This window comes from Saccopteryx bilineata, chromosome 9 (genome assembly GCF_036850765.1).
Source record: "Saccopteryx bilineata isolate mSacBil1 chromosome 9, mSacBil1_pri_phased_curated, whole genome shotgun sequence".
NCBI lineage: Eukaryota > Metazoa > Chordata > Mammalia > Chiroptera > Emballonuridae > Saccopteryx > Saccopteryx bilineata.
The window spans coordinates 75583280-75599262 of NC_089498.1; the positions used below are offsets into that span (position 1 = coordinate 75583280).

At 37.8% G+C, this 15983-nt stretch overlaps 1 protein-coding gene across 5 annotated transcripts in view; it reads right to left on the reverse strand.

Annotated features, from left to right (window-relative positions):
• Positions 1–15983, reverse strand: part of ECD (ecdysoneless cell cycle regulator) — a 42600-nt gene that overhangs the window by 2219 nt on the left and 24398 nt on the right. For all 5 annotated transcript variants that reach the window (XM_066243214.1, XM_066243212.1, XM_066243213.1 and 2 more), the window contains exons 8-13: positions 14921–15049; positions 13184–13269; positions 4478–4581; positions 4187–4367; positions 2528–2595; positions 582–784 (exon numbers count right to left, since the gene is read on the reverse strand). In XM_066243214.1, coding sequence (XP_066099311.1) covers positions 582–784; positions 2528–2595; positions 4187–4367; positions 4478–4581; positions 13184–13269; positions 14921–15049 — 771 coding nt within the window. The remainder of the gene's footprint in view (positions 1–581; positions 785–2527; positions 2596–4186; positions 4368–4477; positions 4582–13183; positions 13270–14920; positions 15050–15983) is intronic.

The window sequence follows — 15983 nt, forward strand, 5'->3', positions numbered from 1 at the left end:
ATTCTATGCCATGAAGATTATTAGTTAATAATCACAGTCGCAGTGGATGGCACAAATGGATTTCAAACCCTAATCTGTGAGACTCCACAGTACATTGTTTCCCTATGTGCACCCCGTCTAGGGTTACACAGTGGTAGTATGATTAAAACATGAGGGGAAGATGAATTCTAAATTTGGCTCTAAATTAGGGAAACATACAAATCAAACACTATTAAGAACTAAAAAATAATTGGCTATTTAAGGTAATTTCTCCTTTAAAAAATCAATTTAAGGCCTATGTAGTAGTATACAATCACATACTAATTTCAACACATCACACGACTTCATTTTACATCCTGATAGATATAATGAATATAATAACATGAAGTAATATAATTAAGTTTATGTTTAGAAAAATAAAGTTAATAATCCTTTATCTTACCAGTTAGGATAAATGAGTATTCTTATTTATTTCAAATAAAAAAATCAAATATATCACAAAAAATGATCACAAACCAAAGAAAACCCACTCAGATAAAATACGGTTTTAGCTATCCTTTGTAATAGACTTATAAAGGATAAGAAGTTAAACAAACACATACCACTTGCTTCTGGGTGGTAAAACTTTTACCAATGCTGGTGTGTGCCAGTTCCCGGTCCATCTGGGCCATGTATGACTTGAGATCATTAAGCGTTCCTTTTATAGATGCTTCTTCTCCAGGTTCCTGTGTTTCGTCATCGCTATCTAAACATTCAAAGTCTTCCTCACTCAGGTCATCGGAGTCTGATTCATCAGGCCTTGGCCCTACATCCCAACAAAGAAAGAGCCACTTGGTAAAATGTTTTTTGAGTGATTACACCTCTCAAAAGACTTAGACTATTATTTGCAGAAAAGAATCACTGTACATAGGCAAACTCCTTCACAAAAATCACTTCCAGAAAATGGTACTGGTGGTAGATATCTGCAGAAGAGTATACAGGCTGAAATGAAACATTCAGCTTTTTATTTTAATATGATTTTAATTAATTAGTTTCTTACTTAAAAACTTTAAAAACTATATAATGAATGAATATATTTTGATATAAACATTCAAGCCATACAGAATTACTGTCTCACATTTCACTCTCTTCCCAGAGTTAGCCATCTTTCAACAGTTTGGTGGGTATCCAGACCTTTATCTATGCAGTTCTGTACATATATAAAAACATATAGTTGTATTTTTCCCCACAAATATACATACGTAACTATAGTTTGCTTTTCCACTTAATTATGTCTTGAGGTCCTTCTCTGTGAAATATACAATTGAACCTCTTTTTATTAAGTATTTCATAATACAGATATACAGTTGACCCTTGAACAATGTCTATAACTTTTGACTCCCCCCAAACTTTACTAATAGCCTACTGTGGATCAGAAGCCTTCTTAATAACATAAAGTTTATTATTAACACATATTTTGTATGTTACATTTATTATATACTGTATTATTACAATAAAGTAAGCTAAAGGGAAAAGAAAATGTTATTAAGATAATCATAAAGAAGAGAAAATACATTTATAGTATTTATGTGTGAGTGGACCCACACAGTTCAATCCCATGTTGGTCAAGGATCAAGCATACTATGATTTATTTAAACATTTCCCTCTTGATAGACATTTAGTATATTCTAATTTTGTGGCTACTACAATGCTGCAGTTGCCATCTAAAACACATACAGCTTTTTCACAGAGAAGATTTCTGGAAGTGAAATTGCTAGGTCAAAGGTTATAAATATTCTAGGGGACCAAAAACTGAGAAAAGACAACTTATACCTCTACCCCCATAGTCTGAACAGTGCTTATTTCTCTAACCCTTGAGAAAACTGGTTATCATGCATCTTTTAAAATTTTGCCAATATAATGGGTAAAAAAAGTAAGTTCTTATTTTTACTGTGTTTTTACTTGCTTACTGGAAATGGTTAACTTAAAAAAAATTTTTTTTTATTCATTGATTGATTTTAGACCAGAGAGAGGAAAGGAAAGACAGAGAGAGAGAGAGAAGCAGCCATTTGTTCTGCAGCCATCAGCTGCTTCCCGTACGTGCCCTGACTGGTGATCAAAGCTGCAACCTTACCGTTTCAGGATAACGCTCTCACCGATAGAGCTAACCAGCCAGGGCAACAATTAACTCTATTTTCAAATATTTATTACTACATTTCTTCTTCAAAGCTATGACATTTTATATCCTTTGTTAATTTATTTAATTGGGTCATTAATCTTATATTTATTGTGTAAGTACAGTAGGTATAATAAAGAATAATTAATCTAATATGGGAGCCAAGTAAACATAGAGCATTTACTCATTCAACAACTATTTAGTGAACAGTTACTACATCACACGCTGAGGTGAGCATTCTGCAAAATATTCAAGACAACAGGAATTCACGGTTGCGAGCATCTCAAAAGTATGAAGAGAAAGCATTGTTTTGTCTTCTGAGATTCAGTGTTCTACTGTCCTGCCCATATGACTTAGTTTCAGAATGAAAACAGACATCACACTGTAACTTACCTAAAATCTTATCAAAGTAATTAAGAAAAGAATCTGCGTCAAAAGTGATTGGAGCTTCAGAAGGTTCTCTACAAGATTAAAAGAAAAAAAAATTTATACTGAACATAAATAACTCTTTGACACTTCTTCTAAAGTGCTGCCATTCTTAGGAACACTACTGGACATATAACCAGGGGTGCAACAAGGAAAACTGTAGTTTACATTTTTGCTCTTTCAGGGCAACAAAAATGGGAAACACTGATAAAAGTAAAAATTGCACTTTAAAAAAAAAATTTCTCTCTTCAATGTCTTCAAAATTTCTTAAGACTTTATTCATTTTAGAGGAGAGTGAGGGAAAGAGAAGGGGGGTGGAGCAGGAAGCATCAACTCCCATACGTGCCTTGACCAGGCAAGCCTACGGTTTCGAATCGGTGAGCTTAGCATTCCAGGTCCACGCTTTATCAACTGCGCCACCCCATAGGGCAGGCCAAAATTGCACTTTGTTTATACACATTTAACATAAGTTCATTTAAGGATCTACCCACCCTTCACCTCGTACAAGATAAATCTAACAGCAAAAAAATGTTATTTCTCTTTAAAAAACAAACTTTAAAAATTTAAGAACAAACCTTCCCTTATCCCTGCTTTCTTAAAGAGAGAATTCTGAACATAAATTTTAATCATCTCATGAGCTCCAGAGCATCAACACTAATAAATGTATTTGCTGTGCAGGTAACAATTCCATTACCTTTTACCCATGACTTGCCAAATGTAACTTCCCACTTCTATTATTTCTTCCTGTCATGGCCCCTTCTATCCCACTCTTTTGAGTCTGAAGCTTCCAATATGGGAGATCAGAAGTTGCTGAGAGCTTGATGTTAAGAGCTCAGTAAAAGTCAAAATAATACAGTTCATGTCACCCTGAACAGCTCTGAGATAGTGGCTTTTATTTTATTTATTTATTAATTTTAATTTATTGTGTTAACATGGATTCAACTGTCCCACTCAATATAACTCCCTCACCCCCATCCCCTTGTCCCCCATTACCCGACTTTTGCCCATCTCCCCTCCCCCTAATTCCCTCCCCCACTTCCTGTTGGGATTTGCTGTCCTGTTATCTGTATGTTATGTATATATATATATATGGTATATAATTTCACTAATTCCTTCACCTTCTCTGATCCCATCCCCTCATCTCCTTTCCTTCTGACAGCTGTCCTATAACCCCGCCTCTGCCTCTATTCTGTTCCTCAGTTCACTTTGTTCATTAGATTCCACATATAAGTGAGATCATATGATATTTGTCTTTCTCTGCCTGGCTTATTTCACTTAGCATAATAATTTCCAGGTCCATCCATGTTGTCGCAAAAGGTAAGATTTCCTTCTTTCTCATGGCTGTGTAGTATTCCATTGTGTATATGTACCACTGCTTTTTAATCCACTCGTCCACTGTGATAGTGGCTTTTAGATCTGTTGAGTGGTCTCTCTAGCTTATCTCAAGGATTGCAGGTTACTAGAAATCTGACTCCAGACAAGTTATCATGGTACTCGGTAGCAAAACAGGAACACAAAGCAGCACAAACAAAGCAGTACAAATCATTTACGTAAAAAAAAGTGTAGAACTGGCAATGATGGTTGACTTCAATAGCTCAGTTAGAACTATTTAGATACACAAATTACCGAGGTAGCTCTGCTCCTTTGTGGGTTGAGACTTTGGATATGAAAGCTTTCATGCTCTTTGAGACTTGAGTTAAGTTGTAGTTCTCCTCCTCCTTGGAAATGGGCTCTGGTTCTTTTTTACCAGCAGCTTCCTGCAGTAGCTGGTCCAACTGATCTGGTGAGAGGTCTAACCACTGGTCATCTGAAAAAGGAGAAAGCAAGAATGGCACTCTTGGGGAAGGACCCCATGAGATTTAGTGGAATATTTAAATTTTTTCTAACCCATCTGCTTTATCCTGGTTTATCACTTACCATCTTCAGGGGGGAGATTAGCTTCTTTCTTAAGCTCTTCAATATCAAATGGTAATCTCTGTAATAAGGTTAAGATTTCTTCACCTGGGCTTATGGCAAGAGAGCTATAAAAAAGACATTTTTATAAGAGCACTCAGAATAAAAATTGCAATAATATTTTAAAGTTGAAAGGAATTATCTAATTAGTCTAATTTGCTTTTAAAATATTAGTCTAATTTGCTTTTAAAATGTTTTAGTATACAGACCCTTTTTTCTCAAGTAAAATTTACCAGGAACTCTAGAATATAAAAGAGCACAAAGAAAAACTGCTTTGTAGAAAACCACCAACAAAATGAAAATGCAACCTACTATATAGGAGAAAATATTTACAAACCAAACCATGTACCGATAAGGGGTTAACATCCAAAATATATATAGAACTCATACAACTCAAAAGCAGAAAAACCAAACAACCCAATTAAAAAATGAGCAGGGTGTAAAGGAAGAAGTATAATTGTCAGTATTTGCAGATGACAGGATACTGTATTTAGAGAACCCTAAAGATTCCACCAAAATACTACTAGAACTGATAAATGAATTTGGTAAAATAGCAGGATTCAAAATAAATATCTAGAAATCAGTTCCATTTTTATATACCAATAATGAACTATCAGAAAGGGAAACTAAGAAAACAATACCATTTTCAATTACATTTTTAAAACAACTTAGGAATAAATTTATCCAAGGATGTAAAAGACCTGTATTAGGAAAATTATAAGACACTGAAGAAATAAATTGAAGATACAAATAAGTGGAAGCATATACCATGTTCATGGATAAAAGAATATCAATAACATGTCCATATTACCCAAAGCAACCTATAGATTCAACACAATTCCTATCAAGATACCAATGGTGTATTTCATAGAACTAGAACAAATATTCCAAAAATTTGTATGGAACCACAAAAGAACCCGAATGGCCACAGCAATCTTGAGGAAGAACAAAGTTGGAGCAATCATGCTGCCTGATATCAAACTATATTACAAGACCATTGTAATCAAAACAGCATGGTACCGGCATAAAAACAGACATATAGGTCAATGGAAGAGCATAGGGAGCCCAGAAATAAGCCTACATCTTTACGGTCAATTAAATTTGACAAAGGAGGCAAAACCACAATGAGGTAAAGACAGTCTATTTAACAAATGGTGTTGGGGAGATTGGACAAATACATGCAAAAAAATGAAACCAGACCACCTCCTTATACCATATACAAGAATAAATTAAAAATGGATTAAAGCCCTGGCCGGTTGGCTCAGCGGTAGAGCATCGGCCTGGCGTGCGGGGGACCTGGGTTCGATTCCCGGCCAGGGCACATAGGAGAAGCGCCCATTTGCTTCTCCACCCCCACCCCCTCCTTCCTCTCTCTCTCTTCCCCTCCCGCAGCCAAGGCTCCATTGGAGCAAAGATGGCCCGGGCGCTGGGGATGGCTCCTTGGCCTCTTCCCCAAGCGCTAGAGTGGCTCTGATCGCCCCCTGGTGGGCAGAGCGTTGCCCTTGGTGGGCGTGCCGGGTGGATCCCGGTCGGGCGCATGTGGGAGTCTGTCTGACTGTCTCTCCCCGTTTCCAGCTTCAGAAAAATACAAAAAAAAAAAAAAAAAAAAAAAAAAAAATATGGATTAAAGACTTAAATGTGCCCTGGCCGGTTGGCTCAGTGGTAGAGCATCAGCCTGGCATGTGGAAGTCCTGGGTTCGATTCCTAGTCAGGCCACATAGGAGAAGCGACCATCTGCTTCTCCACCCCTCCCCCTCTCCTTCCTCTCTGTCTCTCTCTTCTCCTCCTGCAGCCAGGGCTCAATGGTTCGAGCAGTTTGGCCCCCAGTGCTGAGGATGGCTCCATGGCCTCACCTCAGGCACTGAAATAGCTCTGTTTGAAGCAAAGGAGCAGCGGCCCCAGATGGGCAGAGCATCGCCACCTAGCAGGCTTGCCTGGTGGATCCTGATGGGGGCACATGCAGGAGTCTGTCTCTCTGCCTCCCTGCTTCCTTGCCTCTCACTTAAAAAATAAAACAAAACTTACATATTAGACTCGAAACTATCAAAGTCATAGAAAAAAACATAGACAGCAAAATCTCAGACATGTTTAATAGCAATATATTTTCTGATATCTTGCCTTGGGTAAGGGAAACAAAAAGAATAAACCAATGGGACTACATCACACTAAAAAGTTTTTGCACAGCAAAGGAAAACATCAATGTAATGAAAAGACAACCCACTAAACAGGAAAACATATTCACTAATGATACACCAATGAGAAAGGTTAATAGTGAAAGTTTATAAAGAACTTATAAAACTCAACATCAAAAAGAAAAAAAAAACATTTAAAAATGGGCAAAGGTGGCCTGGCCAGGTGGTGGCGCAGTGGATAGAGTGTCGGACTGGGATGCGGAGGACCCAGGTTCGAGACCCCGAGGTCGCCGGCTGAGCGCGGGCTCATCTGGTTTGAGCAAAGGCCCACCAGCTTGGACCCAAGGTGGCTGGCTCGAACGGGGGTTACTCGGTCTGCTGAGGCCCGCAGTCAAGGCACATATGAGAAAGCAATCAATGAACAACTAAGGTGTTACAGTGCACGGTGAGGGACTGATGATTGATGCTTCTTATCCCTCTCCGTTCCTGTCTGTCTGTCCCTGTCTATCGCTCTCTCTGGCTCACTCTCTGTCTCTGTAAAAAATAAAAAAAAAAAAAAAAAAAAAAAAAAAAAATAAATAAATAAAAATTAAAAAAAAAATTAAAAACGGGCAAAGGTGCCTGGCCTGTGGTGGCACAGTGGATAAAGCATCAGCCTGGAACACTGAGGTTGCCAGTTTGAAACACTGGGCAAGTTAAGGGCACACATGGGAGTTGATTGTTCTTGCTCCTCCCACCTTCTCTCTCCTTTCTCTCTCTCTCCTCTCTAGAAAATGGATAAATAAGATCTTAAAATTTTTTTTTCAAATAAATGGCAAAGGAGCTGAATAGACTTCTCCAAAGAGGACATACAAATGGCCAACAGACATATGAAAAGATGTTCAACATCACTAATCATCAGAGAAATGCAAATAAAAACCACAATGAGTTATTACCTCACACCTGTTAGAATGGCTATCCTCACTAAATCAGCAAACAACAAGTGTTGGAGAAGATGTGGAGGGCAGGGAACACGTGTGCACTGTTGGTGGGAATGTAGTGGTACAGCTACTGTGGAAAGCAGTCTGGAGTTACCTCAAAAAATTAAAAATGGAACTGCCTTATCACCCAGTGATTCCACTTCTGGGAATATAACCAAAGAAACCCAAAACACTAATTAAAAAGAATATATGCACCTCTATCTTGTTGCAGCATTATTTACAACAGCCAAAATCTGGATATAACCCAAGTGCCCATCAGTAGATGAGTGGATGAAAAAGCTGTGGTTCATACACAGTGGAATACTAATTGGCCATAAAAAAAGAAGGAAATCTTGCCCTTTGCAACAGCATGGATGGACCTGGAAAGCATTATGCTAAGTGAAATAAACCAGTTAAAGAAAGACAAGTACCATATGATTTCACTCATATGTGGAATCTAATGAACAAAATAAACTAACAAGGAAAATAGAGACAGACTCAGATACAGAGAGCAGGCTGACAGCTGTCAGACGGAAGGAAAGTTACAGGGCTAGGTGAAAAAGATAAAGAGATTAAGCAAACTTGGCTACTCTTAATTTTAGTTTTAAGAGATTTAAACAATAAAAACTACTCCAAAAGATAAATCAACAAATGTCCAGATTTCTATGACACAGAATTATAATATGCATTTATACATTTACCATATTTCCCCATGTATAAGATGCTCCCATGTATAAGATGCACCTTAATTTTGGGGCCTGATATTTGAAAAAAAAATGGATTACATAAAGTTATTGAACTCAAGTTTTATTCATCATAAAATTCATACAACTCCTCATCATTGTCAAAACTTCCATCCATTAGCTTGTCCTCATCTGTGTCTGATGACAAATCAGTCTTCAAAGAGTGCAAAAACAAGTGCAGAAAAGCAGGAAATGCAAGTAAAAAACTACAACCACTGTATAAGACGCACCCAGTTTTTAGACCCAAAATTTTTTGAAAAAATATGCATCTTATACACGAGGAAAGAGGGTAACATAAAAAAAATTAAACTAGTAACATGTATATGTACTTTAAAAAAACATTATAGCCTGACTAGGCGGTGGCACAGTGGATAGAACGTCGGTCTGGGATGCGGAAGGACCCAGGTTCGAGACCCCGAGGTTGCCAACTTGGGCGCGGGCTTATCTGGCTTGAACAACAACAAAAAAAGCTCACCAGCTTGGACCCAAGGTCGCTGGCTCGAGCAAGGGGTTACTCAGTTTGTTGAAGGCCCGCGGTCAAGGCACATATGAGAAAGCAATCAATGAACAACTAAGGTGTTGTAATGAAAAACTGATGATTGATGCTTCTCATCTCTCTCTGTTCCTGTCTGTCCCTATCTATCCCTCTCTCTGCCTCTCTGTCCCTGTAAAAATAAATAAATAAATAAATAAATAAATAAATATTTAAAAAAAACCAAAAAAAACATTATAGATAAGCCTGATCTGTGATGGCACAGTGGATAAAGCATCAACCTGGAATGCTCAGGTTGCTGGTTCAAACCCCATTCAAGGTACATACGAGAAGAAACTACTACAACAGTACTACGAGTTGATGTTCCTTCCGCACCCCACTCCCTTCTCTCTCTCTCCTCTCTCTAAAATCAATAAATAAAATCTTGGGAAAAAAACCATAAAGCTAATGTTTCCATGATGAGCAGCACTACCAGTTCTAATCCATTCTCCTGCTGCTCAGATATAACTGCCCTAACAAGTATCATTTTGTGTATGTGTGTATGTTTCTATGTTGTATTTGCTATTTGTTTTCTTTACTTGGAATGTTATTTCCACAAATACCTATATGTCTTCTTCCCTCACTTCATGTAGGTCTCTTCTCATTGGAAAGGCCTCCTTAAGCAACCTACCTAAGCAGCAGCCTCTCCCCTGCCCCAAACACAGCAGTTTCTTCACAGCACTTACCACCAGGTCGTACCACACAGTGGTTTATTGTTTTTCCCACACTAATATGTGAGCTCTGTAAGGGCAGGGAAACTTTGGGTTCACCTGGATCCCCAGTGTTTGGAATAGGGCCTGGCACATAGGAGATCCTCAAATTTATTTGTTGAATAAATGAATATATATGTGGTTCTCAACTAGGGACAGTTTTGTCTCTTAGGGGACACTTGGCAATGTGTGGTGACACTTTTGGTTGTCAGATCTGCGGGTGGAGGAAATCCTACTGGCATTTACTGGGTAGAGGCCAGGGATGCTGCTAAATACCCTACAATGCACAGGAGAGTTTCTCACAACAAAGAATTATCTGGTCCAAAATGTAAACAGTACCGAGATTGTACAATCCTGGATTAGATTTATGTATATTTAGCAAATCTTTAGATAATTAATAAAGATTAGCCCATCATATAAATACATTGCAATTTGCCTGACTGGTGGTGGTGTAATGGATAGAGCATCAACCTGGGATGCTGAGGACCCAGGTTCAAAACCCCGAGGTTGCCAGTTTGAGTGCGGGCTCATCCGGCTTGAGCATGGGGTCATCAACATGATCCTATGGTTGCTGGCTTGAAGCCCAAAGTCACTGGTTTGAGCAAAGGGTCAGTGGTTCGGCTTGAGCCCCCTGGTCAAGGCATGTATGAGAAGCAATCAAGGAACAACTAAAGTGATGTAACTACAAGTTGATACTTCTCATCATTCTCCCTTTCTGTCTGTCTGTCTGTCTCTCTCTAAAAATAAATAAATACATTGTGACTTACACAGTGTATCTACTATTGACAGTCACTTAGATTGTAATTTTTCACTATCACTATCTCAAGGAATTTTTAGGAGAGGGCAGTAACATAATTAAAGATTTATTTCAAACAGACTCTCCTGGCTCTAGCTGAACTGGAAGAGTCACTAGAAGTTGAGAACCAAGTAGGTATCGCCATAGTTCAAGATATATTAGTTATACAAGATGTATAATTATAGTAGCTGGGCAGTAAGAAAGAGGAAAGGGAGACACGAGATAATTAACAGGATCTGAGGAATATCTTCCAAGGACAGCCAGAAGGTCTGGGTGATAAGGAGGATGTGACACTATTAAAAGACAGTGGTAATTAGTGATATTAATTCATATGTTTAAAAAATTGGAAATTCAAGAATAGGTCTGGCCTGACCAGGCGGTGGCACAGTGGATAGAGTGTCAGACTGGTATGAGGAAGACCCAGGTTCGAGACCCTGAGGTCGCCAGCCTTCACCAGCTTGGACCCAAGGTCGCTGGCTTGAGCAAGGGGTTACTCGGTCTGCTGTAGCCCTATGGTCAAAGCACATATGAGAAAGCAATCAATGAACAACTAAGGTGTCACAATGAAAAACTGATGATTGATGCCTCTCATCTCTCTCTGTTCCTGTCTGTCTGTCCCTATCTATCCCTTTCTCTGACTCTCTCTGACTCTGTAAAAAAAAAAAAAAAAAAAAAAAGAATAGGTCTGGAGGAAGATGTGAGTTTGGCTTTAAACTGTTTAGCAATTATCCTAGTTTAGGGAATGAAGGTCTCTCCTGCAACATAACTAAAATTTTAGACATTTAGGCTATTTTAAATTTTTTTGCCAATAATAAAAATGTTGAGTAAATTAATGATATATTCATTTGCTGAGATGTTGTATAGCTATTTAAAATTGTGCCTATAAAGACTTTTTAATATTATGGGAAAATATAAGTTCATAATGAGTAAAAACTATGTACAGGCCACTAAATTTCTATACAATATAAAATTTTTAACAAAATTAATGGAATATGGGGGAAAATTCTAGAAGGCAGGATATCAAAATTATAACAGTGGTTGACTCTGTGGTATAAATTTTCCTTACATTTTTCTATATTTGTGATAATGAATAAATATTACTTTTATAACACCCAGATTCATCATTTATAAAGAACTATCCAACCACCAATCTATCTTATTTTGTGCGAGGAACCTTAACTCTCCTGCATAAATCTAGTTTCTTAACTTCTCTTGAATATGAGACTACAAGGTAACAGCACTCAACAGAATAATGGCCTCCTAGAGGGGGCAAGTCTGGGGAGAGCCCTCTACCTTTGAGAGCTACCTCCTTTACTCCCCTGATTCTATCTCCCACGTTTCCTTAAATGATACTCTAAGAAGGCAACCTCTTTTCCACCAATTACTGCCATAAACTGATTGGAATGGGACAAAGGTGTCCTAAGACACTTACAGAAGACTACTGTCAAATCATTAGCTTCTCACAGACAACTGAGATTAGAATTCTCTCAACATCAACTTTGCTTTATGCAGTCTTCAAAGAACACTGTATTAGGCCTGAGCTGTGGTGGCACAGTGGATAGAGCGTTGACCTGGAGCACTGAGGTCGCCAGTTCAAAACCCTGGGCTTGCCTGGTCAAGGCACATATGGGAGTTGATGCTTCCTGCTCCTCTATCCCACCCCTTTCCTTCCCCTCTCTCAAATGAATAAATAAGTAAAATAAAAAAATAAAGAACACTGTATTACACAAATATATGTGATACTTGGTGTTTGAAATGTTGACAAAATGCCTGGTATTCCAAACAAAATCAGTGACCTAAAAAAAGCCCACAACAAAGCAAAAACAGGCAACCTGAGACCTATCAAACCATAGCATACATACAGCTATTTCTTTCCTGTTATTTAATAGCTTTAAGTATCTCAAATTCAATTCTGCAAACATATTTTTTCCACTATTCAGATTTTAACCTTTGATTCCTCAGCCCAAAAAGACTTTCTGCTTGAGCAGTTTCCTTGTGCCACACTGATTACGAAGTGCCTTATAGGGATAAGTCAGATAAATGTGGGCCTCAACAATTGTCATTTTCTTCTTTCAAGGTTACTATTCCCTCCAATTTTGGTCTGCTTTTGTTGTTCTCCAGTATCTTCAAATAATTGTTTTTTATATTCTTTCCAGGGTTTATAATTGGAATTGAAAGGGAATCAGTCTGATGTTACTCCACTATTACCAGAACTGAAACTCAACTTCATTAAATTTTAAAGGAGTGCCATTTCCTTTCAACGATGTATTCATGTCTTCCTTACTCCAGGAAACATATAGCAGGTTAGAATAAGTTTTGATTTGGAAGCTGTATGCCTGCTTCATCCTGTGTTAGATGGACCCAAATAGCTAAACACAGCTCAGATCTCCTGTATGAATTAAGCACATAGCTCAATACCAGATTGCCTGAGTTTGAATCCTTGGTCTGTCACGTATTAGCTCTGCGACCTTTGGCTACTTAATCTCTCTTTGCCTCAGCTTCTCCTCAGCTATAAACGGAATAATAACAATTGTATTTATTTCATAGGGTTGCAAGGGGAAATTGAGTACTCAATAATGTTAGTTAGCCATTATGTGATGATGATGATGATGACAGCAACCAGTGCCAGAGACCATCTGCACAACACCTCCTCTCCACTGACCCAGCCCCTTCAGTGATCATGACTCTTGCCATTAACTGTTCAGATATGTAAACACCTTCTGCCACAATCCTTAAGTAACTCCTTAATTCTGGCAAGTTACTCCTCTGCTGCCATGATTAAGTAGTGATAAACTCACCTTTCTGGACAGTTTACTGAGAGTTGGAAATAGTTCTTTGCAATTTCTAGTCTTTCTTGGTACTGTGCAGAACCTTCTATCAGTCCCTAAAAAAATAATAATGGCCTATCAGAACATTATTTACATGGTGTCATTTAAATGACCTGCTTTAAAAAATTAAATAAAATCACCTGCTTACCAGAACTTTCTGGGAGGCAGTGCATGATATTTTGTTCAGGAATCATGAGTCCTGACTCCTAGACCCTATTTTGTCATTCAAGTACCTGTTTGGGCTCTGGTTTCTTCAAATATGGGTACTACGTTACATGCAGTGGTTCCTAATTCCTAATCCTTTTCCAATTCAAAATCCTTAATTTTCCAGTAAGGGCCTCTTTTCAATTCAGAATATTTCTACCATTTTCTATTATTTAATCAGTTATTAAGTAATTGATTAACCAGTAATTAATCTATAAAACAAAGTACAAATAGAACCCCCCAAATCTCACCTTAACTATCATTTGTTTTCCACATGCATGTTTATAGTAGCATTCATACTTAATATTTTACGCTCATTAAAAAATATACTGTAATATAAGTACTATGCCATATTGTTACACAGTCTTTATAATCATAATATTCTTTTTTTAGTTTGATTTTGAGAGAGAGAAACAGGAAGGGAGGGGGAACAGAGAGTGAGAAGCATCAACTCTCACTTTGCTTCACTTTGGTGTTCATTGCTTGCTTCTCATTCATGCCTTGATGGCGGAGGGGGAGAGAAGTAGGGGAAGGGACACTCAAGCTGAGCCAGCGACTCCTTGCTCAATCCAGCGAGCCCACTTGAGCCAACAAGCCCACGCTCAAGCTGGTGACCTCGGAGTTTTGAACCAGGAACCTCAGCATTCCAGGTCGACGCTCTAGCCACTGTGCCACCACCGGTCAGGCACATAATCACCACATTCTTATGGACTTTTTCATTTCTTGGATGTTTCCTTAAAATAGACTGTTCAAAGTGAAGGTTCCAAGACTGAATCTTCCTTTAGCTATTGGGACACACTACTAAATTATTTGCAGTTAAGGTTCTATCAATTTACAATGTTATCAGAAATGTATAGGAGTATTAATTTCACTAAATTCTCAACCACACTGAATACCATTCACATCCTTTTTTACATACATGAAAAGGTATTTATTATTGTGTTCATATACATATCATTATTACTGTGAGATTATTTCAAGAGAAATTACTAGTTGTCTTTTTATAATTTTTAAATCCGTCTTTGCTAATTTTGCTATTTGGTGTCTTCATGTTTGCTTTACGTATTTGTGACAATCAGTCATCTGATACAAATATTAATTTTTATCACTTTAATTTTTCTAATACTAGAAACAGTTCATAGACATTCCCCCTTCATTACCACTAAACTAGAATGGTTCCTTTAAATCCTAGCTCCTATAATTATGCTCCACATTAAATATGTACTATAGAACTTAAAATCGCTGGATTGATTTTTCCCTGCATTGTACAATTTTTAAAATGTATTTATATTTTTACATTTTTAAATGGCCTGTGGTGGTGCAGTGGATAGTGTTGGCCTGGAGCGCTGAGGCTGCCAGTTTGAAACCCTGGGCTTGCCCCGTCAAGGCAAAAGCAACCAATAAACAGCTAGAGTGAAGCAACTACTTCTTGTTCTCCACCCCACCTCTCTCTGTAAAATCAATAAGTAAAATCTCTTTTTAAAAATGTATTGCAAGTCCTACCTTAAAGTAATCATTCTTTTTCAGACTGTCAAGAAAGCCAGCCCAGAGTGGTGAGGTAGTCACAGGGGATTTCTTGGAGTCAGAAGAATGTGGGCTACTTCTAGAACACAGAATTTCAAATCCGTGAGCCTAGATGGAATAGAGAGTTTTTTTATTATTAGGTTACCTTCTTTCCATTTAGCCACACTCAAGAATTAGGTGACTGGACACGTGGACATGTGGATATTTACAACACTTTTTACATTTTATAAAAAATCTGACTTTACTTCCAAGTTTTTCATCTCTGCAGATTACTAAAAATGGTAAAGGGAAAGCAAATATACAAAATAAGGATTCTTGTTCTCTTCATAGAGACTTTTCCTTGCTGATTATTAAACTAGATTTTAAACATTTCTTGTTTGCTTCAAAATGGCTTACAGGCTTCTTGTCTAACAGAAAGTGGAAATGAATTGAGTATGGTCTCAGACATAGTACAATGAGAAAAATCACTTCATTTTAAGAGTCCTACCATTAAAAAATATAAAAAATGCAGATGGCAAAATAATTCAAACAGGGAGCTTTCCTGATCATGCTGGAGGAAACCACTGTCATCAGTTCCCTATGCATCACTTCAGAAGTGATCTGTGCACTCAAGCTGACAGTTCGTGTCTGGGCACACACATCCCCCCACAGCGCCCTTTTGACACATACTTACTGCCTTCAACCTTGCTTTTTCATTTACTCACATGCCTTGGAGATCACATCACGTGAGCATGCATAAATTCACCCATCTCACTTCATAGACGGACCATGATTTATGTATTTCCCTAATAGACATTTAGGTAGTTTTCACTCATTTACTACTACAAACAATGCTGTCATAAGTATCCTCGTCTATCTTTGTGTACATGTAAAATATGTGCAGGACAAATCTCCAGAAGTGCAGATGCTGAAACACTTAATTTATATTCACATCAACAATGTTTGATAGTACTATCTCCTTCTCTCTCTATATATTTTCACCAATCTAATATATATTATCAATCTTTCTGATACTTGCCAACCAAATGGTGAAAATACTATT